Source organism: Nicotiana tabacum, chromosome 18, assembly GCF_000715075.1.
Source record: "Nicotiana tabacum cultivar K326 chromosome 18, ASM71507v2, whole genome shotgun sequence".
Lineage (NCBI taxonomy): Eukaryota > Viridiplantae > Streptophyta > Magnoliopsida > Solanales > Solanaceae > Nicotiana > Nicotiana tabacum.
In genome coordinates this window covers 13,564,711-13,586,686 of record NC_134097.1, presented here as the reverse complement: position 1 = coordinate 13,586,686, position 21,976 = coordinate 13,564,711, and the positions used below count along the sequence as shown (strand labels likewise).

The 21,976-nt window shown below is 37.2% G+C and overlaps 1 protein-coding gene across 3 annotated transcripts; it reads right to left on the bottom strand.

Annotated features, from left to right (window-relative positions):
* Positions 1-699: 699 nt before the first annotated feature.
* LOC107831996 (ubiquitin-like domain-containing protein CIP73) lies at positions 700-7,344 on the bottom strand. Of its 3 annotated transcripts, none has more exons than XM_075236623.1 (14): positions 7,045-7,344; positions 6,146-6,183; positions 5,328-5,466; positions 5,013-5,130; positions 4,689-4,751; positions 4,203-4,237; positions 3,930-3,999; positions 3,709-3,854; positions 3,462-3,629; positions 3,321-3,386; positions 3,121-3,235; positions 2,181-2,464; positions 1,955-2,035; positions 700-914 (listed from the first exon to the last, which is right to left on the bottom strand). In XM_075236623.1, exons 3-14 carry the CDS (start codon positions 5,442-5,444, stop codon positions 906-908), a joined length of 1,272 nt encoding a protein of 423 aa, XP_075092724.1. In that variant the 5' UTR covers positions 5,445-5,466; positions 6,146-6,183; positions 7,045-7,344; the 3' UTR covers positions 700-905. The 3 variants fall into 3 exon arrangements, with proteins under 3 accessions (XP_075092724.1, XP_075092723.1, XP_075092725.1); XM_075236622.1 differs by having other exon boundaries at positions 7,125-7,343; XM_075236624.1 differs by lacking the exons at positions 5,328-5,466; positions 6,146-6,183; positions 7,045-7,344 and having other exon boundaries at positions 4,689-4,848; positions 5,013-5,109.
* Positions 7,345-21,976: the final 14,632 nt, after the last annotated feature.

Below are 21,976 nucleotides of genomic sequence, written 5' to 3'. Positions count from 1 at the left end.
GGGGAGAATCTCGGCGGAAATCACGGCACAAATCAAGGAGAGACTAATTAATTAATGTATCATGGGATCCCCACTATGTATTTTTAATTATATCCAAAATAGGATTTCCCCACTATATTAAGGGCTGTTATCATTTGTAGAAGGGGGCGGATTCATTGAGATTTATAGAACATAAAGCAAATAATATCCGGGGCTCGCTTTGATAATTAGTCATATTATTCTTCTATCAATCACTCTCCATTCAATTTGAAGGTGATAAAACTTGAAGGCTTAGGCTAACTAATTCATTCGGTTTGCATTCATTTCTTTTATAGCTAATTTCGATATTCATATACTTGTTTTCCCCAATTTGTATCAAGTTATACCACAGATCCTTAGAACTACGTTAAAATTCAATTGCTATCTGTTTTTCGGGTAAACACTACCACTAAATAAATCACTAGTTAAAAGGAAGCAATTGAAGTTTATCTAAAGTTTCCAGAACCCACTTACTCAAAATTCTGGCCCTGCCTCTGAATTATGACCTAGCTAGTTTGATGACCACATTAATGGCTTGGATAATTTCAGCATGGCATCCAAAGGAAGAAATAATACTTGCAAATATATGTATTATAACACATTCACCTTTGGCTTTCCTATTATATAATCTCTAAGGCAATGTATGTAACAACATATATCAGGAAAAGACAACACCAATGAGCAGAAAGCTTAAAATCCTTTGTCATAAGTTCATAAGTGAATGTTGATCCAGTAAAATATCGTCATAAAACAGACAACAAAATAACTACAAAGTTCCGCAAAGCTGAAGAATAATGAAACTGTCTATTAGCAATATCTTGTCGCCAGCTGATCATACCCCAAACACATGATGTACTACAACAAAATAGGCTCCCACAACAAAGGCATCACTCCATCTGTGTCAAAAACAGCAACCAAAAACTTTTTCTCAAGAAGATATACTAATTAATTAATAAGCATGTTCAGCACCTACCATAATCAGAAATTAACACAAAGCTGCAGTCAAATGAATCTAACTATTCCATATCCACTGAAGTATCAGAACTTAATTAATTGGTTTAACATATTGTTGAATATGTAGTAATATATGAATAGTTGTTGTGAATCACTGTAAGACTTTTATCTATAAGAATACACATCCACTTAAATATACATGTCCATAGGAAAACTAAAGGGAATATTCAAGTTAAAAGCTACAGCACTCTTATGTCAAAGGCAAGGGCGAATCCGCCTATTATACAGCGTAAAAATAATTTTTTTGTATATATAATCTCAAATATGTCATTCTTGTATTTTTGTGAATCCCCTTGCCAGAATTCCTAGCTCTATCGATGGTCAATGGATTTAAGGAGGAGTTATAGCCCGTTTGGCCAAGCTGCAAAAATCAGCTTATTTTGAGAAGTGTTTTTTCTGAAAAGTACTTTTTGTGAGAAACAGTTTGTGTTTAGCTAATTAATTTGAAAAACACTTCTGAGCAACAATTAGTGTTTGGCCAAGCTTTAAAAAACTGTTTCATAAATGTATTTCTCTCAAAAGTGTTTTTCAAAAAAATGCTTTTGGAGATAAGCTATTTTTTCTGTTTCTCCAAAACTGTTTTTGCTTCTCCTCAAAAGTATTTTTTTTCCTTTCAAAAGCTTGACCAAACACCTTAATTTTAGATAAAAACACTTTTGACCAAGAAAAAATGTTTTTTCCTCAAAAGAAACTTGGTCAATCAGGCTATTAGTCAAGATGAAACTTGTACTACCAATTTGATTGAAGTTGAGACAGTTTGAAATTATGCCACTCTCTCATGTTACTTTGTTTTCTTCTTCCTTAAATTATAAGGTTCTACGTGGAAGCAACAAGAAGAGGTGTTATGTAGAGAGGATGAAAGAACTCAAACTGCCAGCATAATATGGAAAGGAAGAAAGCTTAAATTGTGGTATAATAATACCCTTTGTCGTTTTGCATGTGATGAGCTTTCAGCAAAATCAACTGTTCGTCGATGAGAGGTCCCAACACCTTCATTAGCAGGCTGCACAAACACATCGCCGCTTAGAATAAAAGTTGAGTCTATGCTAGTTGCGTAAGTATAGAGAAAAATATGGTTATTATCAAGAGCACTTCTAGGTTCCATAACTGGTGTAGTATTTAACATTAAAGGTGCAAAATACACTTACTTCAGCAGCTGATTCATGAGCACTTCTAGGTTCTATAATTGATGGTCCAGAAGATAGACCTAATATCCCTGAGTTGTCAACGACGTTATCTACAGTTGCAACTGCAGGTGTAGCAGCTTGAAGTTCACCACTGAGGAACATACTTCTCAAAAGTTGGCTAACTTCCGTTGGTACGCCACTTCCTGGTGGCAGTACTTGAGCTTCAGTTTGATCAGCTGTGGCAACTATGGGTCTAAGAAAGTATCTGGTGTATCTGACTCGTAGCATATTGGGTGCTTGTCTTCCTAATTAAGAATAAAGATCAGAGAATCATCTTTGAGAAGTATTTTAAACCAAATTCAGGGACTCGACAACATCTAGATGCTTTTATCCCTTTTTATAGCAGTAAAACGCCGATGCATCTTCAAGGTTTTCTATTTTGGATACTAGAATACCTCTTCTAGTTGTTAGTAAATCCAACTTAGCTCTTAACCTCTTTACAGACACTGACACTTTTTTCCCTTGATTTAAAAAGAAGAAAAAAAACATACTTGCTATTGAAACTGATATTTTTATTTTGTGTAATAAGCATTGACCAAGAGATGAGTTTAAATGGAGAAACATGGTCAGTGAGGATTCATATAGCTGACCCCGACTTGGGATTGTGACGTAGTTGTATGTGCTGAAATTTTGTTGCATGTGTTTCAATTTCACGTAGATATTTGTAGATAATCTCATTAATATATCATAAAATGAAAGGGCCAATCAGTTTTATTATTTTGGTAAGGAAACAAGTATTTCCATTGGAAACTAATAAGTAATAATTTCACAAAGGAACTATATTATTTCATTTCTATTTATGGTGCACATAAAACTACTTGTTCATCTTACCATGCTCATTTGCCAGCTAGATAGCGTACAGAAATAATGTCAAATCTTATGAACTATCTACATAACGAACCTCCTATCATTTGTGTACCAACTTGCCTCTGGTGCAGCCTCGTATTATTATTATTTACTAAACCAGAGTTGATCAGCCTGTGTATTGTTGAGAGCAGCACAGAATAAAGTTCTTCCTGTTGACGTACAGAACATTGGATTTACAAAGTTTAATTGTCAGATATAGATTTGGTTGAAGTAGAGGAACAGTGACGAGGCTACCTGGATGGACAGTGGACCCGAGTCGGTTATATAGACTGCAGGCCCAGCATTAACTACGGCATTACTCTGAAAACAGTAACAGACATGGTCATGTTATTAAGAGAAAAACTAATCCATTTAGTAGAGAGCAAAGTATAATACCCCATTGTCACCCATTCGGACTCCCATCACTGTGCGGCCAAGTTCCAGAAAATATGCACCTAGATTGTTGAACATTGTTCCGATTGTTGTCTGTGCATTTAACTGGGTTCCCTGGCGCACCCTCGGATCACCCACGTTCAGATTTTGGCGCAGATCCCTTTCCAATTCCTATGCCAACAGAAAATCCAACCAGTCAAAAATGTTCTGCTTATCTTACAAGAAAACATAAGTAGGAGCACGCACTTACAAGAAAGCGCTGTTCAGTTTGGCTTATAAGCATATCCCTAGTGGACGACAGCAGTCTTGCTAATTGTTCTACTTCTGGAATTCCTTGTGAAGGAGTGAAAGGATTGAATGCACTTCCGCGTACCTCATTCGTATTGTTTTCTGTTCCTGATTATAGAAAATGACTTAGCCGCAAACCTCTAAAGTGAAAGGAAAACATAAAAGAGGAAGAGAAGTACTGACCATTTATACTATATTCTTGTCTCATTATGTTGAGATATCGTGACAAAGTTTCTATAGAGTTAGGGATTTCCTGCAACAACCAGACTGTTATACAGTACTTGTCTACAACCTAAATTACAAATCCCAAGAAACGGCAGCGACAACCCCCTCAATATTACTTCAAAGTGACAAAGGGAAGAACACGCGTTTCGCAGAGGATGTATACACAAATAATGCATTGACATATAAGAACTATAAGGATGATCAGTATGATTAATAGGCGAATGAACTTACCTGTTGAGTATCTGGAGAAATCCCATCAGTAGCACCTGAGGTAGAGCAAATAGAACAGGCAGGAGTAAGTATAATGTAAAGATACGAAGTATAATGTTCTTCAGCTAGAATAGAGAGAACTGATCATGAGCCGAAGGTCAAATGCATTAACAAATAACATGACTTACAATCACGATTCAAGTGAACCATAAATTGACGATCCAACAACATGGTTAAGATAAAGTACCAAAATCACCTGATCAGTAAGCAGAAGGAGTAGGTGGTGGCACGTCCATCTTAGAACTTAGAAATGACAAAAAACTATTCATAGCTTGCAACCAAATATTTGAGAAGTATTAAATGGTTTTGAAATTTTCTACTTTCACTTGCGACACAAAAAAAAAATTACGTAAAGAACAATCAGTAAACAATTTGTAATGGATATTTAGGAGGAGATTGTCTACACAACTTCTGAACCAACATCATATATTAAAGAAAGCTCATTACCAAAGGATGACGACATGCTCTGGACAGTGCAAACCAGATGCAAAGTATCACCATTTTGAATATCTAATTAGCATTAAGTCTCCGATGGGGAAAGAAATAATAAGAGCAAAGAGACACAGCCTAAATCTCCTACACATAAATGCATCAAATCTTAAGGAAACTGCCAGCCACTTGATGTTTAAAGAAAACCATTTTTCTCCAAGTAATACTACTTTGAGAAACTACTGCAGTAGTAATGCATTTTAGGTTCAGCAAAATTGCAAAAGAACTTTAAATTGTACTGTACTAAAGATGATCATATATAAAGTGAATAAAAAAGGATACTGTATGAAGAAAGGAGGTCATCATCCTGTAAGAATTTTCCACAATAGATTATACGCTGTTGTTCCACCGGCATCCCAATCAAAAGAGATACGTGTTCTTTCAAGTTCCATACTCTCCTCTGCACGACATCACAAATGGAGATAAGCACATAACCATAGTCATTAAAAAGTGAGAATGCATGCATAAACTATGTGGTTGTGCAAGCAAAAAATCGTATGGTTTAGAGTTAAACATGCATAATTAATGTATCGCACAATTTTCTTTTACTTAATGAAATAGGTAACAGTTCATAAGTTAATATCAACAAACAAGTACCTGATTGCTAATGCGCAAATTGTGGGTTTGAGAGTTCATAGTTTTTACTTTTATCTCAATCATCGTATGAATGCCTTCAAATTTATGGCCCTCAGAAGCTTCACCAGTGTGAGTCATTTCCTTTTAACAGCTTAAGCACCTGAAGCAGGTCAAGTTATAAGATTTAGTCTTTCTCGATTGTTTAAGCGTTCAACATGCAGATCAAGATAATGGGGACTACCAGTTGACTATGAGATCCATCCTCAACAACAATATGAGAGCAGAAATTTACAATGAAAATGGAACTCAAGAAACAAGAACCGAAGAGAAAGTAAATACTTTTTCGAGACAGATAGCAGAAGTACATCTAAACTTATGCGCAGGGTATGTATGGTTAAAGCACAGATATGGAAGTACAAACTCCAAAACAACTAGTTAGATTAATGGAAACTGTTCAGAACTTGCAACTGCAGAATGCATGAAATTAGTTTCTTTACAAGAAACAAACTGAATACCTACCAATCTAATTAAAGTTTCAACTTTAATAGGTATGACCTAGTTTAAGAATGCTACATTGTAACAGGGATAAAAAGACACATATTCATCTAAAAACAAAAGTTTTGCATGACAGTATATATTTAGATTAGAAAGAGGTAAATTTAGTGCCGGATGTGGAGCAATAACTAGTAATAGGTCGATGCGCATATATATGGGAAGAAAAAGTAAGGCTCATTATGTCACAAAGATCATGTAGAAGTCATTCTGATATATTTTGCATTTTAAATTGAGAAGGTTACAAAGATCAGGACCACTAACAAAGTAACATTTTAAATACTCACAATAGTAAAATTGAAGGAAAGCTTCAAGAATACCAAACCTGCACAATAAGTTATCATTAGCAAGTTATAAAGAAGAGAAGCTTTTGAAATGCAGGTTATAAATCTCAGATCTCATGAGCCGTATAAGTACACAAACAATGCAATAGATAAAGCTAAATTCAAATCCAACAATCAAGTAAACAACCAATTCATGAAAGTTACTTGTTTCATTCTACAGCTTAGATAAAATGAAATTCATTTCCCAAAGGGTACACATCACGAACGTTGATATAAACAACAACCTGCTATTCAAGTGGAGAAGGGTAGAGGCGGGGCCCATAGTTTTTAAATCTTGCACCACTGGCCCTCGGGATATCTCTATTACTAAAAGAAAATCATTTCTTAAGCGAAAGAAAATGAACCTTAACGATTATTGAAACCGAAGAGACCAAGAAAGGTTTCAGCACAAAGCACCACTTAATTAGCTAATGAAATTCTCTATGAGAAAGACCAAATGCTATCACGAAAAATTGCTCAATTCATATCCTCTCTGCGTTCATATCTGATTTTAGTACATGCATGATGCCTTTTGATTCGCAAAAACTTTTTCTTGAAGCACACAACAAACTAAAATGCTTAAGGGAAAAGCTCTTTTATCAGAGTTCAGATTGAAAAAATTAATTAAGAAAAACACCAATCTTATCATCCAAATAAGGACATTCCCATATATGGGGGATTTATTTATACATAAACTGAATGTAGAGGTTAGAAATCAAGACTTCAAGAAGGAAAAAAAACGATTCAGATAGAAACAATCAAACTAAAACTATAAGAAGCTTTATCAAAAACCTGAAAATCCTCAAAAAATTCATCACTCAATTAACTGAAAAAACACAGTAAAATCACTGGGTAAGAATAACCTGAAGAAGAAGAGAAGAAACGTAATGCCCAGAAGGAGAGAATTGTTGAATGTGAACAGCTATATATGAAGAAGGCTTACTCTTTTTGTCTTTGCTGGACATTTATTCTGTAATCCATTTTGGATTTTGACTCTTTATAATCCATTTTGGATTGTGCCTACTCTTACACTTCTTCAACTCTGTGGTAATTGAGGCAATGTTTTGCAGATTCACTTTTTTTTCTTTCTTTTGACTATATGTTGAAGCATCAAACTGTCATCACTAAATAGAAATACGCAAACCACATTTTCTTTAATAAGAAACAGTTACGAGGAAGTACAGGTGGGGTACCAATTTATGGGGTGTTGAAATTGTAAGTCCCGCATCGGTGGATGAATGGGAATTTCACTCTATAAAAGGAGGCCTAATATTTAGGATTTATGTACACCTCTCATTTGCCTTTTATCTTCTTAAGGCATTTGTATCTTCTCTCTTTAGTATTATTTCACTTGTAATTTTAGAGTGGAATAAAATATTGATTGTGTCCGAGGAAGTAGGCAAAATTGGCCGAACCTTGTAAATTCTGGTGTTCTTTTATTGTTGTCTTATTGTCTTGTTTATTATTTAGTGGTTGTCATAATTTTTGGTATAGTAGTTGTGACTCATTCACACTATATACATTTGGCTTCCGCAACAATTGGTATCAGAGCCAAGGTACTGTCTAAGTATGCTCTGTGGTTGCAGCATAGTCTGATCTTCCACATCAGAAAAGATCTATCTTGGTAACTGAGTCAAGGTTCTGTCTGAGTATGCTCTGTGGTTGCAGCTTAGTCTGATCTTCCACACCAGAAAGAAAATAATCTTGATTTGTGTCGTCAGCTACTAAATAATATTTGTGTCAAAATGGGAGACATTAAACAAGAAGAATCTACATCAAGTGTCAATAATACGTCATCGTTGGCATCTTCGCTTATGACAAGAATTGTGTCAAATGCAAAATTTGCGGTAGAAATTTTTGACGGGTCAGGACATTTTGGGATGTGGCAGGGCGAGGTTCTAGATGTTCTTTTTCAACAAGGGCTAGATCTTGCCATTGAAGAAAAGAAACCAGATGTTATTGGAGAAGAAAATTGAAAAATTATCAATCGTGTTACTTGCGGTACCATTCGATCCTACCTTGCTAGAGAGCAGAAATATCCATACACAAAGGAAACTTCTGCAAGTAAATTATGAAAAGCACTGGAGGATAAATTTTTGAAGAAAAACAGTCAAAATAAATTGTACATGAAGAAGAGACTGTTTCGCTTCACCTATATTCCCGGTACCACAATGAATGAACATATCACCAGTTTCAATAAGTTGGTCACAGATTTGCAAAATATGGATGCAACTTTTGATGATGGTAACTTGGCCTTGATGTTGTTGGGGTCACTTCCTAATGAGTACGAGCACCTTGAAACTACTCTACTCCATGGAAATGACGAAATTTCTCTTAGAGAAGTTTGTTCGGCTTTGTACAGCTATGAACAAAGAAAGGGAGAAAAACAGAAGGGCGGAGAAGGAGAAACACTAATTGTGAGGGGTCGTCCTCAAAATCAAACGAGGGCTAAGAAGGAAAGATCCAAGTCGAGATCTAGACCCAGCAAAGATGAATGTGCCTTTTGTCGAGAAAAGGGGCACTGGAAGAAAGACTGTCCGAAGTTGAAGAATAAGGCCAGACATAATAATGGAAAGGCCATTATGGATTCAAATGTAGCTGATTGTGATGATTCAGACTTCTCATTAGTTACAACAGAGTTATCAACAGCATCAGACATATGGTTGATGGACTCGACTTGTAGCTATCATATGTGTCCCAACAAGGACTGGTTCGTGAATTTTCAAGAAGGAGAATATAGAGTCATCCACACAGCGGATAACAGCCCTCTTACCTCATATGACATTGGTTCAATAAGATTAAGGAGCCATGATGGAATGATCGGAACATTAACAGCTGTTCGATATGTACCGGGTTTGAAGAAGAATCTCATCTCTGTGGGAGCTCTAGAATCAAAAGGGTTCAAAATCATTGCAGAAAATGGAGTGATGAGAATATGCTCCGGTGCACTAGTGGTAATGAAGGCCAATCGGAAGAACAATAACATGTACTGCTATCGTGGTAGCACAGTTATTGGGACAACAACAGTGACATCCAGTGATGACAAAGAGGCAGAAGCAACCAGGCTATGGCACATATGCTTGGGACATGCTGGAGGGAAATCCTTGAAAGCTCTATCTAATCAAGGATTGTTAAAAGGCGTAAAGACTTGCAACTTGGAGTTTTGCGAGCATTGTGTCAAAGGGAAACAGACAAGGGTTAAATTTGGTACAGCGATCCATAATACTAAAGACATTTTGGATTATGTACACTCTGATGTTTGGGGTGCTTCCAAAACACCTTCATTGGGTGGGAAGCACTATTTTGTAACCTTTGTTGATGATTTTTCCCGAAGAGTGTGGGTGTATACAATGAAGAGGAAAGATGAAGTGTTGGGAATTTTTCTCAAATGGAAAACGATGATGGAGAATCAAACATGCAGGAGGATCAAGTATATTCGCACAGACAATGGAGGTGAATACAAAAATGATCATTTCAATAAGGTCTGTGAAAATGATGGCATCGTCCGACACTTCACTGTCAGACATATACCACAACAGAATGGAGTGACAGAACGTATGAACCGGACTTTACTGGAGAAGGTACGGTGTATGTTGTCCAATGCTGGCTTGGGCAAAGAATTTTGGGCTGAGGCAATTACATATGCATGCCACCTCATTAATCGTCTACCATCTGCTGCTATTGATGGCAAGACACCATTTGAAAAATGGTATGGAAAACCTGTTGTAGATTATGACTCTTTGCACGTGTTTGGCTCAATTGCATACTATCATGTGAAAGAGTCAAAATTGGATCCGAGAGCAAAGAAGGCTATATTTATGGGGATTACTTCTGGAGTCAAAGGATACCGCTTATGGTGTTCAGAGACAAGGAATATTATATTCAGCAGAGATATTACCTTTGATGAATCTGCCATAACAGATAAGGTGACAGTTGAAGATGTCAAACAAACTGGTGGTGCATCAAAGCAGGTGGAGTTTGAGGGAAAATTTATTTTTCCTACACAAGAAGTAGAGGAGGAAACTCATGAAAATTACCCTCTGGAAGAAGAGCCAGTAGAAAGGGAGATTCCAACTCAGGAACCTCGACAACAACTTGAATCAATAGCAACCAGCAGGCCAAAAAGGACAATAACGAAACCTGTTCGTCTCATAGAGACGGTTGCTTGTGCAACCTCAATTGTAGCTGATGGTGTTCCTACCACTTATAAAGACGCAATCCAAAGTTCAGAAGAAGATAAGTGGAGGATTGCCATGAATGAAGAAATGCAGTCCCTTCATCAAAATCATACATGAAAATTGGCCAATCTCCCGAAGGGAAAGAAAGCAATTGGGTGCAAATGGGTATTTGCAAAGAAAGAAGGATTTCCTAACCAAAAAGATGTTCGCTACAAAGCAAGATTAGTGGCCAAAAGATATGCTCAAAAGGAGGGAATTGATTACAATGAAGTATTTTCTCCAGTTGTAAAATATTCCTCCATTAGAATTATGTTGGCTTTGGTAGCACAATTGGATTTGGAACTAGTTCAGATGGATGTAAAAACTGTATTTTTACATGGAAACTTAGAGGAGGAAATCTACATGACTCAGTCAGAAGGATTCAAAGTTGCTGGAAAAGAAAATATGGTATGCAAACTTGAAAAATCATTGTACGGATTGAAACAATCTTCTAGACAATGGTACAAGCGATTTGACAAGTTTATGTTGCGGCAAGGGTACAAGAGAAGCAAATACGATCATTGTGTGTATTTGCGCAAACTTAATGATGGTTCCTTTGTATATCTTCTCCTATATGTTGATGATATGTTGATAACTTCCAAGAATTCGGAAGAAATTGATAAGTTGAAGATTCAACTGAAGGAGGAGTTCGAGATGAAGGATCTGGGTGAGGCAAAGAAAATTCTTGGCATGGAGATAATAAGAGATAGACGTTCAAAGAAACTCTGTTTATCTCAGAAAGAATATTTGAAGAGAGTACTACATCGTTTTGGCATATAAGCCAACTAGTACGCCACTTGCTCCCCATTTTAAGCTAAATACTACTATGTCGCCAAAGGATGAAACTGAACAGGAGTATATGTCAAGGGTACCATACGCAAATGCTGTTGGTAGCTTGATGTATGCAATGATTTGCACGATACCTGACATTTCACAAGCCGTTGGAGTTATTAGCAGATATATGCATAATCCAGGAAAGGAGCATTGGCAAGCTGTGAAGTGGATTCTACGGTATATTCATAGTACTGTAGATGTTGGGTTGGTTTTTGAGAAGGAAGGCAATCGGTCTGTAGTTGGATATTGTGACTCAGATTTTGCGGGTGATCTGGACAAACGAAGGTCAACTACTGGTTATGTGTTTACTTTTGCAAAGGCACCAGTTAGTTGGAAGTCTACTTTAGTCAACAGTTGCTTTGTCTACAACAGAGGCAGAGTACATGGCTATTACAGAGGTTGTGAAGGAGGCAATTTGGCTTCAAGGGTTGCTAAAGGAGCTTGGTATTGAACACAAAAATATTATAATTTTTTGTGATAGTCAAAGTGCTATTCAATTAGCGAAGAACCAAGTTTATCATGCAAGGACGAAGCACATTGATGTTCGGTATCATTTCGTACGAGAAATCATAGAAGAAGGTGGAGTCACGGTGAAGAAAATTCATACTACGGAGAACCCTGCTGATATGCTGACAAAGGTGGTGACTGCGGTCAAGTTTCAACATTGTTTGGATTTGATCAACATTGTTGAACCCTAAAGATTGAAGATGAAGACACAACCAAAATTTGTTATTGAGAGAAAATTGAAGATGTGAAATTTTGCCAAGGTGGAGATTTGTTGAAATTGTCAGAAGTCCCACATTGGTGGATGACAATTTTGAATGGGAATTTCACTCTATAAAAGGAGGCCTAATATTTAGGATTTATGTACACCTCTCATTTGCCTTTTATCTTCTTAAGGCATTTGTATCTTCTCTCTTTAGTATTATTTCACTTGTAATTTTGAAGTGGAATAAAATATTGATTGTGTCCGAGGAAGTAGGCAAAATTGGCCGAACCTCATAAATTCTGGTGTTCTTTTATTGTTGTCTTATTGTCTTGTTTATTATTTAGTGGTTGTCATAATTTTTGGTATAGTAGTTGTGACTCATTCACACTATATACATTTGGCTTCCGCAACATGGGGTACCCTTTTCGTCCCAATTTATGTGGCTATTTATAAATTTCGACAGTCAAATAAATTAATTTTAACCGTAAATGCAGTCATAAATTTTTTAAATTTTTTGAAATAAAATTTACATATTCAGATACTCTACAAAAAGTATTACTCCCTCCGTTTCAATTTATGTGAACATATTTACTTTTTAGTCCGTGCAAAAAAGAATGACCTCTTTTCTTATTTGGAAACAATTTACCTTTATGCAACGATTTATAGCCACACAAAATATATGTGCCTCATTTTACACCACAAGTTCAAAAATCTTCTCTCTTTTCTTAAACTCCGTGCCCAGTCAAATAGGTTCACATAAATTGAAGCGGATGGAGTATAAGATAGAATAATTACCGATTCAAAATTTTTTAAAAGTCATATTACAAATCGTAATTAAATAAAAAATCGTTTGACTCTCGAAATTCAAACACTGTCACATAAATTGGGACGGATGAAGTATATAATTTAAATTTTTTTTTACCTATTAACAGTGTATTAAGATTTGTATTAGAAATCGATTTGATTGTGATATTCATGTTTATCATTATAGATTTAAACATTATTGGGTGAAGAAGGTGAAAAATTAAAATTTCATTGTTTGGATTTTTAAAGGCTTGAAAACTCATAAACAGATATCGTGATTTATTGAAATTGTTGATAAACTGAGATTGGAGTTGGCTTGGGATATCATTTAGAAGTTGTGGTTAAAATTTAAAGCTTTCGGTAAAATTTTTAGCTATTTGATGATGTTTTTCATGAGTTAAATTTCGTACGAGGACGAAACTTAATTTTTGTATGATATATTATACAATATTAAAACAAGTATATATGTTGTATAATATTATATATTAGGTGTAAAAATACTGTACAAAAAAATAATGAGTTATGCAACTGTAAACTTGAAACATGGCTACGTAGGTACAATGTAGTGTGGTGAGGTGTATTTTTGTTAAAATCTCTCTATTTAATACACATCTTTTAAATTTACGAGTAAAAGAATATGTGTAACAACGGCCCTAGGCCAGTTTAGGAGTGTGCATAATTTGGTATGTTCCAAATTATAAAAGAAAAACAAAAATTTCGTATTTCAATTTTGGTATTTGGTTTAAATTTTTTTAAAATTAAATATTTAGAAAAACAATACCGAAACGAATACTACATTAGAATGCATACTATATACACACAATACATATATATTAGATGATCTTACTTTGTGCAAAATTTGAAGTATTAGTCAGCGTGGCCAAGGACCGTACATACTTCCTAACACAATTTTGACTATAGGGAATGGACATAAATATTCCTCTAAATTATGGTTGAATTTTCAGTTACACAGTATTAATCTTTGCAAGGGTCCTATTTCCCCTTTAAAATCTTTTGAAACAGACTAAATACAGTACCCTAGGATGGTGAGTTGGCATAGAGAGTGCTCACTCTTGAGAGGCAAAAAAGAAATGTAAATCATATGTGCAAAACTGCAAATGCCATTTGTTTTTTGGATATTTCACAATCAAAAATCGATTGATCAAATCCAACCACCAATTTATTCAAGAACATGAATTTTGAAGGCTTTTGATATGAGAATATTATCTTTTGAATCGACATCAGGATCGGAGAATCGGGATTTGGCCTTCATTGCCACCACTCTGATGCTACTATTTGTTATGACATTTTTTTTTTAATTTGCAACTTCTATCTTATTTCCTTCCCAGAAAAGAGTACATGTGTCACGACCCAAAATACTAACCTGTCGTGATGGCGCCTATCTCAATACTAGGCAAACCGACAACGTCAATAAACCACCATATCTTTGAAGTTTTAAACCATACTATTTAAATTCAGCGAAAGAAAACTCACAAATACATATATAAATACTTCCAAAACCCGGTGTCACTGACTACATGAGTATCTAATATGAATACAAAGTCTGACTGATAAAACACTGTCTGAAAGTATAGAACAGTATAATAACTGAAAAAAAGAGAGTCAAGGTCGTGGACTCCAGGCAGCTAGCTTGATAGTCTCCAACTAATAGCACTCTGAGATCTAACAGTCGCCGTGTCCGAAAGCACCTGGATCTGCACACGAGGTGCGAAGTATAGTATGAGTACAACCAACTCAATAAGTAACAAGACTAACCTCTGGGCTGGAAGTAGTGACGAGCTCCGCAGGTACAGTCCAGTATAAATAATGATACAGAAATGTAGGCATGCTTTCAAGTTTAACAGTTAAACTCAGTACAAGTGAAATAGATCAATACTGTATAATATGAGGAATATGTCATCTCAGTGGAAAGATCTCATGTAATACTGGTAACAAATCATTCGGTCACTCGGTACTGTTTATGGCCAATCCAGTCCAGAGATATCCATCCCGTATATATATACACATCGACTGACAGTCAGTTACTCAGTATCGTATAAGGCCAATCTAGCCCTAGGGTAATTTATTCCCCAAATGTAAATGATACAGACAAGATCCATGTCCAGGGAAAAAGTCATCACAATATAAATAAGGCAAGTCCATGCCCTGGGAAGTCCATCCCGAATATATAATCATCTACGCTCACTGGGGGTGTGTACAGACTTCGGAGGGGCTCCTTCAGTCCAAGCGTAATATAAAGCCGATATATCCTACTGTAGGCGGGCAGTCCCGATCCGTATAATAAATAAGCCTATAAGGCCCGCTGAAGGCGGGCAACCCCGATCCATATAATAATAAAGTCTATAAGGCCTGTTGCAGGCGGGCAGTCCCGATCCATATAATAATAAAGTCTATAAGGCCTGCTGCAGGTGGGCAGTCCCGATCTATATAATAATAAAGCCTATAAGGCCTGTTGCGGTGTGAAGCCCCGATCCAGAACAATAAAGCCTATAAGGCCTGTTGCGGCATGCAACCCGATCACATAATAATAATAATATATATAAAGCCAATATGGCCTGCTGCGGCGCGCAGTTCGATCCCATTAATATCCTCACAATGGATGAATATGACAGAGTGTAAAATGTACATTTTAAAAATAATTAATTTAACAGCAACACGATCCCACGGGTCCCAAAATATCGGCACGTAGCCTAAACATAATCTTTAATAAGAGTCTCATCTCAATTTCTCTAACTCGTGGAGTATACACGGATAATAACATGGTTCTTTAATTTTTTTCAACTCTAAAAAATTTATTTAAGTCACAATTTCTGTGGTGCACGCTCATACGCTCGTCACCTAGCATGTGCGTCACCTCCAACAATTGATATAACACAACATTTCGGGATTCATACCTTCCGAACCAAGGTTAGAAATGTTACTTACCTCAAATCGTATAATTCTTTATTCTGCTATGCCTTTGCCTCGTGAATCAGCCTCTGAACACCTCAAATCTAGCCACAGTTAATTCAATTTAGTCAATACTAATTATAGGAATTAATTCTATATGAAAATACTAATTTTCCAACAAAATTTGAAATTTAACTCAAAAATCACGTCTCGAAATCCGACGAAACTTACAAAAATCGACAACCCATTCAATTACGAGTCCAACCATACCAATTTTATCAAATTCTAATAATAACTCGACCTCCAAATCTAAAAATTTCGTTCCTAAAAAGTTTTGCAAAAAACTTGATTTCTTCCATTTAAATCCGAAATAAATGATGAATATAACCATGGATTTATGAAATATAATCACTTTTGGATATAGGACACTTACCCAAGTCGAAGTAGTGAAGAAATCCTCAAAATCACCCAAGAACCGTGCTCTAAAAATCCAAAAGAAATGAAGGAAGTGACCATTTTTGGTCCTTAAGTTTCTGCCCATTCGTCACTAAAAGTCTATTTTCTGTCACTAAAAGTCCATTTTTCATCACTAAAAGTCCACACCAGAACTTGTTTGCACCAACAGTTATTGTTTTGACTAAAAAGGTTCTAACTCTATCATACGATCTCAGAATTCAAAAAAATGCGGACCACACAATAATTGTGCGGCCGCAGAAATAGATATGCGACCGCACTCAGGAAATATGCGGTCCGCAGAAAAGCCCAGTGCGGACGCACCCAAAATTGTGCGGACCACAGAACATGAGAGATGCGGCTGCAATCCAGAATTGTGCGGCCGCAGAGTCAACTATTGTCAAGATCTGAAGAGAAGTGCGGACCGCACATATAATTGTGCGGCCACAGAACCTCCGAAAGGGCAATTTTGTCCGAAAATTTCAGCTTTGTATTAATAGACTACTTTCATGAAATTAGGTCGTGTTTTGAATATTGAAAGTCCCGTAGTCATTTTTTCTTACCTCTTTAGGCAACTTTACCTTACTTTGGTGATTTAACATTGGATTTTTATCTTTTAGTCTTGCTATATGAGTTTTATCATCTTTTCTTCTTTATTTTCTTCTATACCCATTATGAGTATCTATATTTTTAACTAAGGTTGTGACCCAACCCTTGTGTGTAAACCTAATGGGTGTTTGATGTATGACTTGTTTATAGTTGGGAGTTTATTATTTAGCCTTGTTTTTGCTTTTAATTGTAGAATTAATGGTTGCAAATATTAGTTCATGCCTATTTGACTTGGTCTCTTCTTCAGAAAGAGAGATTTAGTCTAGGAAAACATGGCTAACAAAAAATTGGGATAAAATCAAGATATTGATAGTCCCAATTAAAGGGTTAAATCTAGAGATAGTAAAACCCGACTTGAGCATTTTATAAACTGTTTTGTTCAATACCCATTTGGACTTGAGAAAACCAAATTGGGCAAAATCACTCTCTTACCGGGAGGAATTGAGTGGGTACTTGAGTATTGATAGCTATAAAACACCCCGACTAACGAAACAAGCTTTAAAGTTTACAACCCGTTAGGCAAATACCTAGGTGAAGGTCATAGCCCTAGGTCTTTTACATTATTTGAAAACAACAACAAAAACAATTTCTTAGTTTTTATTATTTATCTTGCAATCTTAGTTTAAATTAGATAAAGGATCAACCAAATCTTGTGGAAGTGTAATTTAAGATAGTTCAAACTTATTCACCATAATATATACTTCTAAATCACATTTATATAGCTCCCTGTGGAATTCGACCCCGACTCTTTGTTGGGTATTACTATTGCATCGACCGTTTCATAACCTCAAATAGAGGTGTGACTTGGACGAGATCAATTTTTGGTGCCGTTGCCGGGGAGCATAAAAACGGATTTAGCTATATATTTGGTTTTGTGTGTGAATTGTCTAATTTTCCTTCCGTATTACTAATCTTTTCGGTGAAATAATTATAGGTGAAACAATGACTCTCAACAACAATGATCCTTTTGGAAACCTGCCTATGGGGCATGTGGACGTGGAAGATGACCAAGTTGAAGAGGTTCCTCTTGAACCTCAAGCAAATAGACGTGGCCGACCGCCTCAAGACAACCTTCCAGTTCCACCCCCTCCACGAAGAGCTGCTCCACACCGGGTGTTGCCGAATGAAGGGTATGCAAGTGCAATAGTCCCGCCTCGCATTAGGGAGGGCAACTTTCAAATCACAAATGTTGTGCTCACATTGCTAGAGCAACGAGGATTCTTCACCGGGGCTCCGAATCAAAATGCGTACAAACACTTGAAGGGATTTGTGGACACTTGCTGGGGGAGTAAACAAACAAACGTCTCCGAGGATGCTTTAAGGTCGAGGCTATTTCCTTTCTCTCTACGGGGTAAAGCCTTGGATTGTTTAGAAAGGTTGCCAAACCATTCCATCCATACATGGGATGAATTGGCGGAGAAATTTATTTTCAAGTTCTTTTCTCCCGGGCATATGGCTACTCTTAGAGACGAGATTCTAGCATTCAAACAAGAAACCAATGAGCCTTTGCATGAGATATGGTAGAGGTACCGAACTATGGTGAAAGAGTGCCCAAACAATGGCATGACGGAGGCTATGATTCAACAAACATTCTATAGGGGGATCAATACTACCAATCAATGTCTGGTCAACCAACTTGCCGGTGGAAATTTCATGACAACGCCATATTGCGAAGTTTGTGAGATCTTAGATGAAATGGAGGATACTTCATCGGCATGGCAAAGTAGAGAAAATGTTCCTCAAGGTGATCCAAACGTGATTCACTTACATAAAGAATTGCATGATCATGGGCAAGCAATTGCCGAGTTGACCACCACAATGAATCAATTAGCCAAGGCTCAACTTCAACAAGTGCAAGGTCCTAAGCAAGTCAATGCAATAAAGGGGGTTAATATGATGGTAAACATGAGAAGGCAAAAGGGTCCTCAAGTGCAAAACCGTGCGAAACATTATATGCAAGAAAATAGTGGTTTGATCAAGATGAATCTTACAATTAAGAAGATGAGGAAGTACACTATATGAACAACTTCCAAGGGCAAAGAAACAACTCTCAAGGCCCGAATCAACAACAATGGAGACCTCATGGTAATCAAAGGAATTGGAATTCTAGCAACCAAGGTAATTGGAATGGCGGTAACAACTAAGGGAATTGGAACAATCAAAACAATCAAGGAAATTAAAATGGTCAAAATAACCAAGGCAATTGGAGTGGCAATAGTCAAGGATATTGGGGAGGCAACAACTAAGGGGGATGGAACAATAACCAAGGAAATCGGGGGTTGGGATTTCAAAGGCCCCCGATGTATCAATAATGGAGCAACCCACCTCCTTATCCTTCCCATCGTCCAAGCTCTTCCAACAATGAGATGGAATGAATTGATAACATGTTCAAACAAATGATGGAGAAGAATCTCTGATGCCCAACTAGCCTCTTATAACACTTCAATTCGCAATTTGAAAGTTCAATTGGGGCCAATCTCGCAAGCTTTAAACACTCGTCCTAAGGGGGCACTACCAAATTATACGGCGGTGAACCAAAGGGTGGGAACAACATGGGACATGTTACGACTATTACTTCAAGGAGTGGAAAAGGTAGGGATGCACCCACCTCAAGTCAAAGAAAAATTATGGATGATGAGCAAGTTGTACAAGAAGATGAGATCCTGAACAATGTGGTGCAAGTAAATGATGAAGTAAGAATTGATATTGATAACAATGTGGAGGAGACTCAATAGGAAGTGAACCTGTGTAGGGAGCACATTGAACTTTAGTGCAAAAGACTAAGGCACCAATGCCAAGGCCTCCTCCTCCGTATCCTCAAAGGCTTGCCAAGAAAAATGGCGAGAATCAATTCAAAAAGTTCATTGACATGATGAAGAGTCTATCTATTAATGTTCCATTGGTTGAGGCTTTGGAGAAAATGCCCGATTATGCAAAGTTCATGAAGGACTTGGTGACAAAGAAGCGGTCGATGAATTGCGAAACTATAAAGATGACTCATCAAGTGAGTGCAATTGTGCATTCAATGGCTCCTAAATTGGAAGATCCCGACGCTTTCACAATCCATTGTACCATTGGAAGTGCCGACTTTGCAAAAGATCTTTGTGATCTTGGGGCAAGTATCAATTTGATGCCCTATTCAGTTTTTAAGACTTTGGGGATTGGGCAACCAAGACCTACATCTATGAGATTACAAATGGCGGATCATACCATGAAGAGACCGTTGGGTATAATTGATGATGTGTTGGTTCGTGTTGATAAATTCATTCTCCCGGCATATTTTGTGATTCTTTATTGTGAAGTGGACTATGAGGTGCCGATTATTCTGGGTAGACCTTTCCTTGCTACGGGGAAGGCTCTTGTTAATATGGAAGCTGGAGAACTCACTTTTCGGGTGGGTGATGAAAAGGTGGTTTTCCATGTGTACAAATCCATGAGAAAACCGAATAGCAATGAAGTGTGTTCGTTTGTGGGCTTGGTGACCGATGTTATTATCGATGATACTAGTGCCACGATGAATGTTGATGATACATTGGAGGCTGTTTTGCTTAACCTTGATGACGGCAAGATGGATGGCTTTGTGGAATGTGTGAACTCATTGCAAGGAATGGGGTCGTACACTTATGAACCCCGCAAATTGTCCTTGTATATTAAAAATCAGAAGACTCCTCCAACAAAGCCCTCAATCTAGGAGCCTCCCATTTTGGAGTTAAATCCAATGCCTCCACATCTCAGGTATGAATTCCTTGGCCCTTGTTCTACTTTACCAGTTATTCTTTCCTCTTGTTTGACTAACGTGCAGGTAGACTCTACATTGGCGGTGCTACAAAACAGGAAAAAAGTTATTGGATGGACATTGGTGGACATTCGGGGAACAGGCCCCGCATTTTTCATGCACAAGATTAATTTGGAGAAGGATGCCAAACCCTCCATTGAACATCAAATGAGGCTAAATGAAGCAATGCAAGAGGTGGTCAAAAATGAGATAATAAAGTGGTTGGATGCCAGTTGTCTATCCCATTTCTGACAGTTCATGGACTTTGCTGGTGTAATGTGTTCCAAAGAAGGGGGCATAACTGTGGTCACCAATGATAAAAATGAGTTGATTCCAACAAGAACGGTGATCGGGTGGAGAATGTGCATGGACTATCGGAAGCTAAAAAAAGTCACAAGGAAAAACCATTTTTCACTTCCCTTTCTTGACCAAATGCTTAATCGATTGGCCAACCAGGCATTCTATTGCTTTCTAGATCGGTATTCAGGCTACAATCAAATCCTTATTTCTCCAGAAGAACAAGTGGTAGTGTCCAAACGTGAAATCAAGAGTATATTGTCCACGTCATTGAATGCTAACCAGACAGATTGGTCAAAGAAGTTGGATGATGCACTATGGGCTTATCGGACTACTTACAAAACTCCTATCGGGATGTCTCCATATCGGTTGGTGTTTGGAAAAGCTTGCCACCTTCCAGTGAAAATTGAGCACAATGCCATGTGGGCTTTGAAGAAGCTAAATCTTGATTGGTATGCAGCTTCCACATTGAGGGTTGCACATTTGAATTAGCTAGATGAATTCCGGTACCATCCATATACAAGTTTGTCCTTATACAAGGAGAAGATGAAGTACCTCTATGACAAGTATATTCGGCATAAGGAGTTTAAAGAAGGTGATTTTGTGTTATTGTTCAATTTTCGATTACGGATGTTTCCGGTAAAGTTGAAGTCTAAATGGAGTGGCCCGTTTGAGGTTGTGAGTGTGACACCCTTTGATACATTGGACTTGAAAAATAAAAATGATGAGATGTTTAGAGTCAATGGTCACCGGATAAAGCATTATCTAGGAAAAGTTAGTGATGGCCACGTCGTGGCAGTGATTCATTTCAAGTGATGATGGTAATATGCGTCGTACTGCGACGTTAAATCAGGCGCTTCTTAGGAGGTAACCCATGTTTCTTTTTCTTCTTCTTCTTTAGATAGGTCTTGTTTTGTGCTAACTGGTTTTGAAATATGTTGCAGGAATAAGTGTGCTTTGCAGGAATTGTTCTCAGAAAAAAAGAGGTTAAGTGTGCTCAGAAAAAATAAAGGCTAAGTGTGCTCAGAAAAATAAAGTGCGGACCGCACAATTTTGAATGCCACAGCAGAAAGGGATCTGCGGCCGCAAAAATCTTGTGCGGACCGCACAACTGGAGATCAGAAATTGCAAACTCTCTGAAGTTGTGCATGCAAGAGAAATGGCCAAAATGCGGCCGCATAAGGAAA

Bases quoted from the DNA above. Each gene is read 5' to 3' on its own strand.
- LOC107831996 (XM_075236623.1), bottom strand. From the start codon at position 5,444: ATGACTCACACTGGTGAAGCTTCTGAGGGCCATAAATTTGAAGGCATT. The intron at 4,000-4,202 runs GTAAGTTCATTC...TGGTTGTTGCAG, and splicing joins TTTCTCCAGATACTCAACAG to GAAATCCCTAACTCTATAGA. The intron at 2,465-3,120 runs GTTCGTTATGTA...ATTCTTAATTAG, and splicing joins TGGTACACAAATGATAGGAG to GAAGACAAGCACCCAATATG.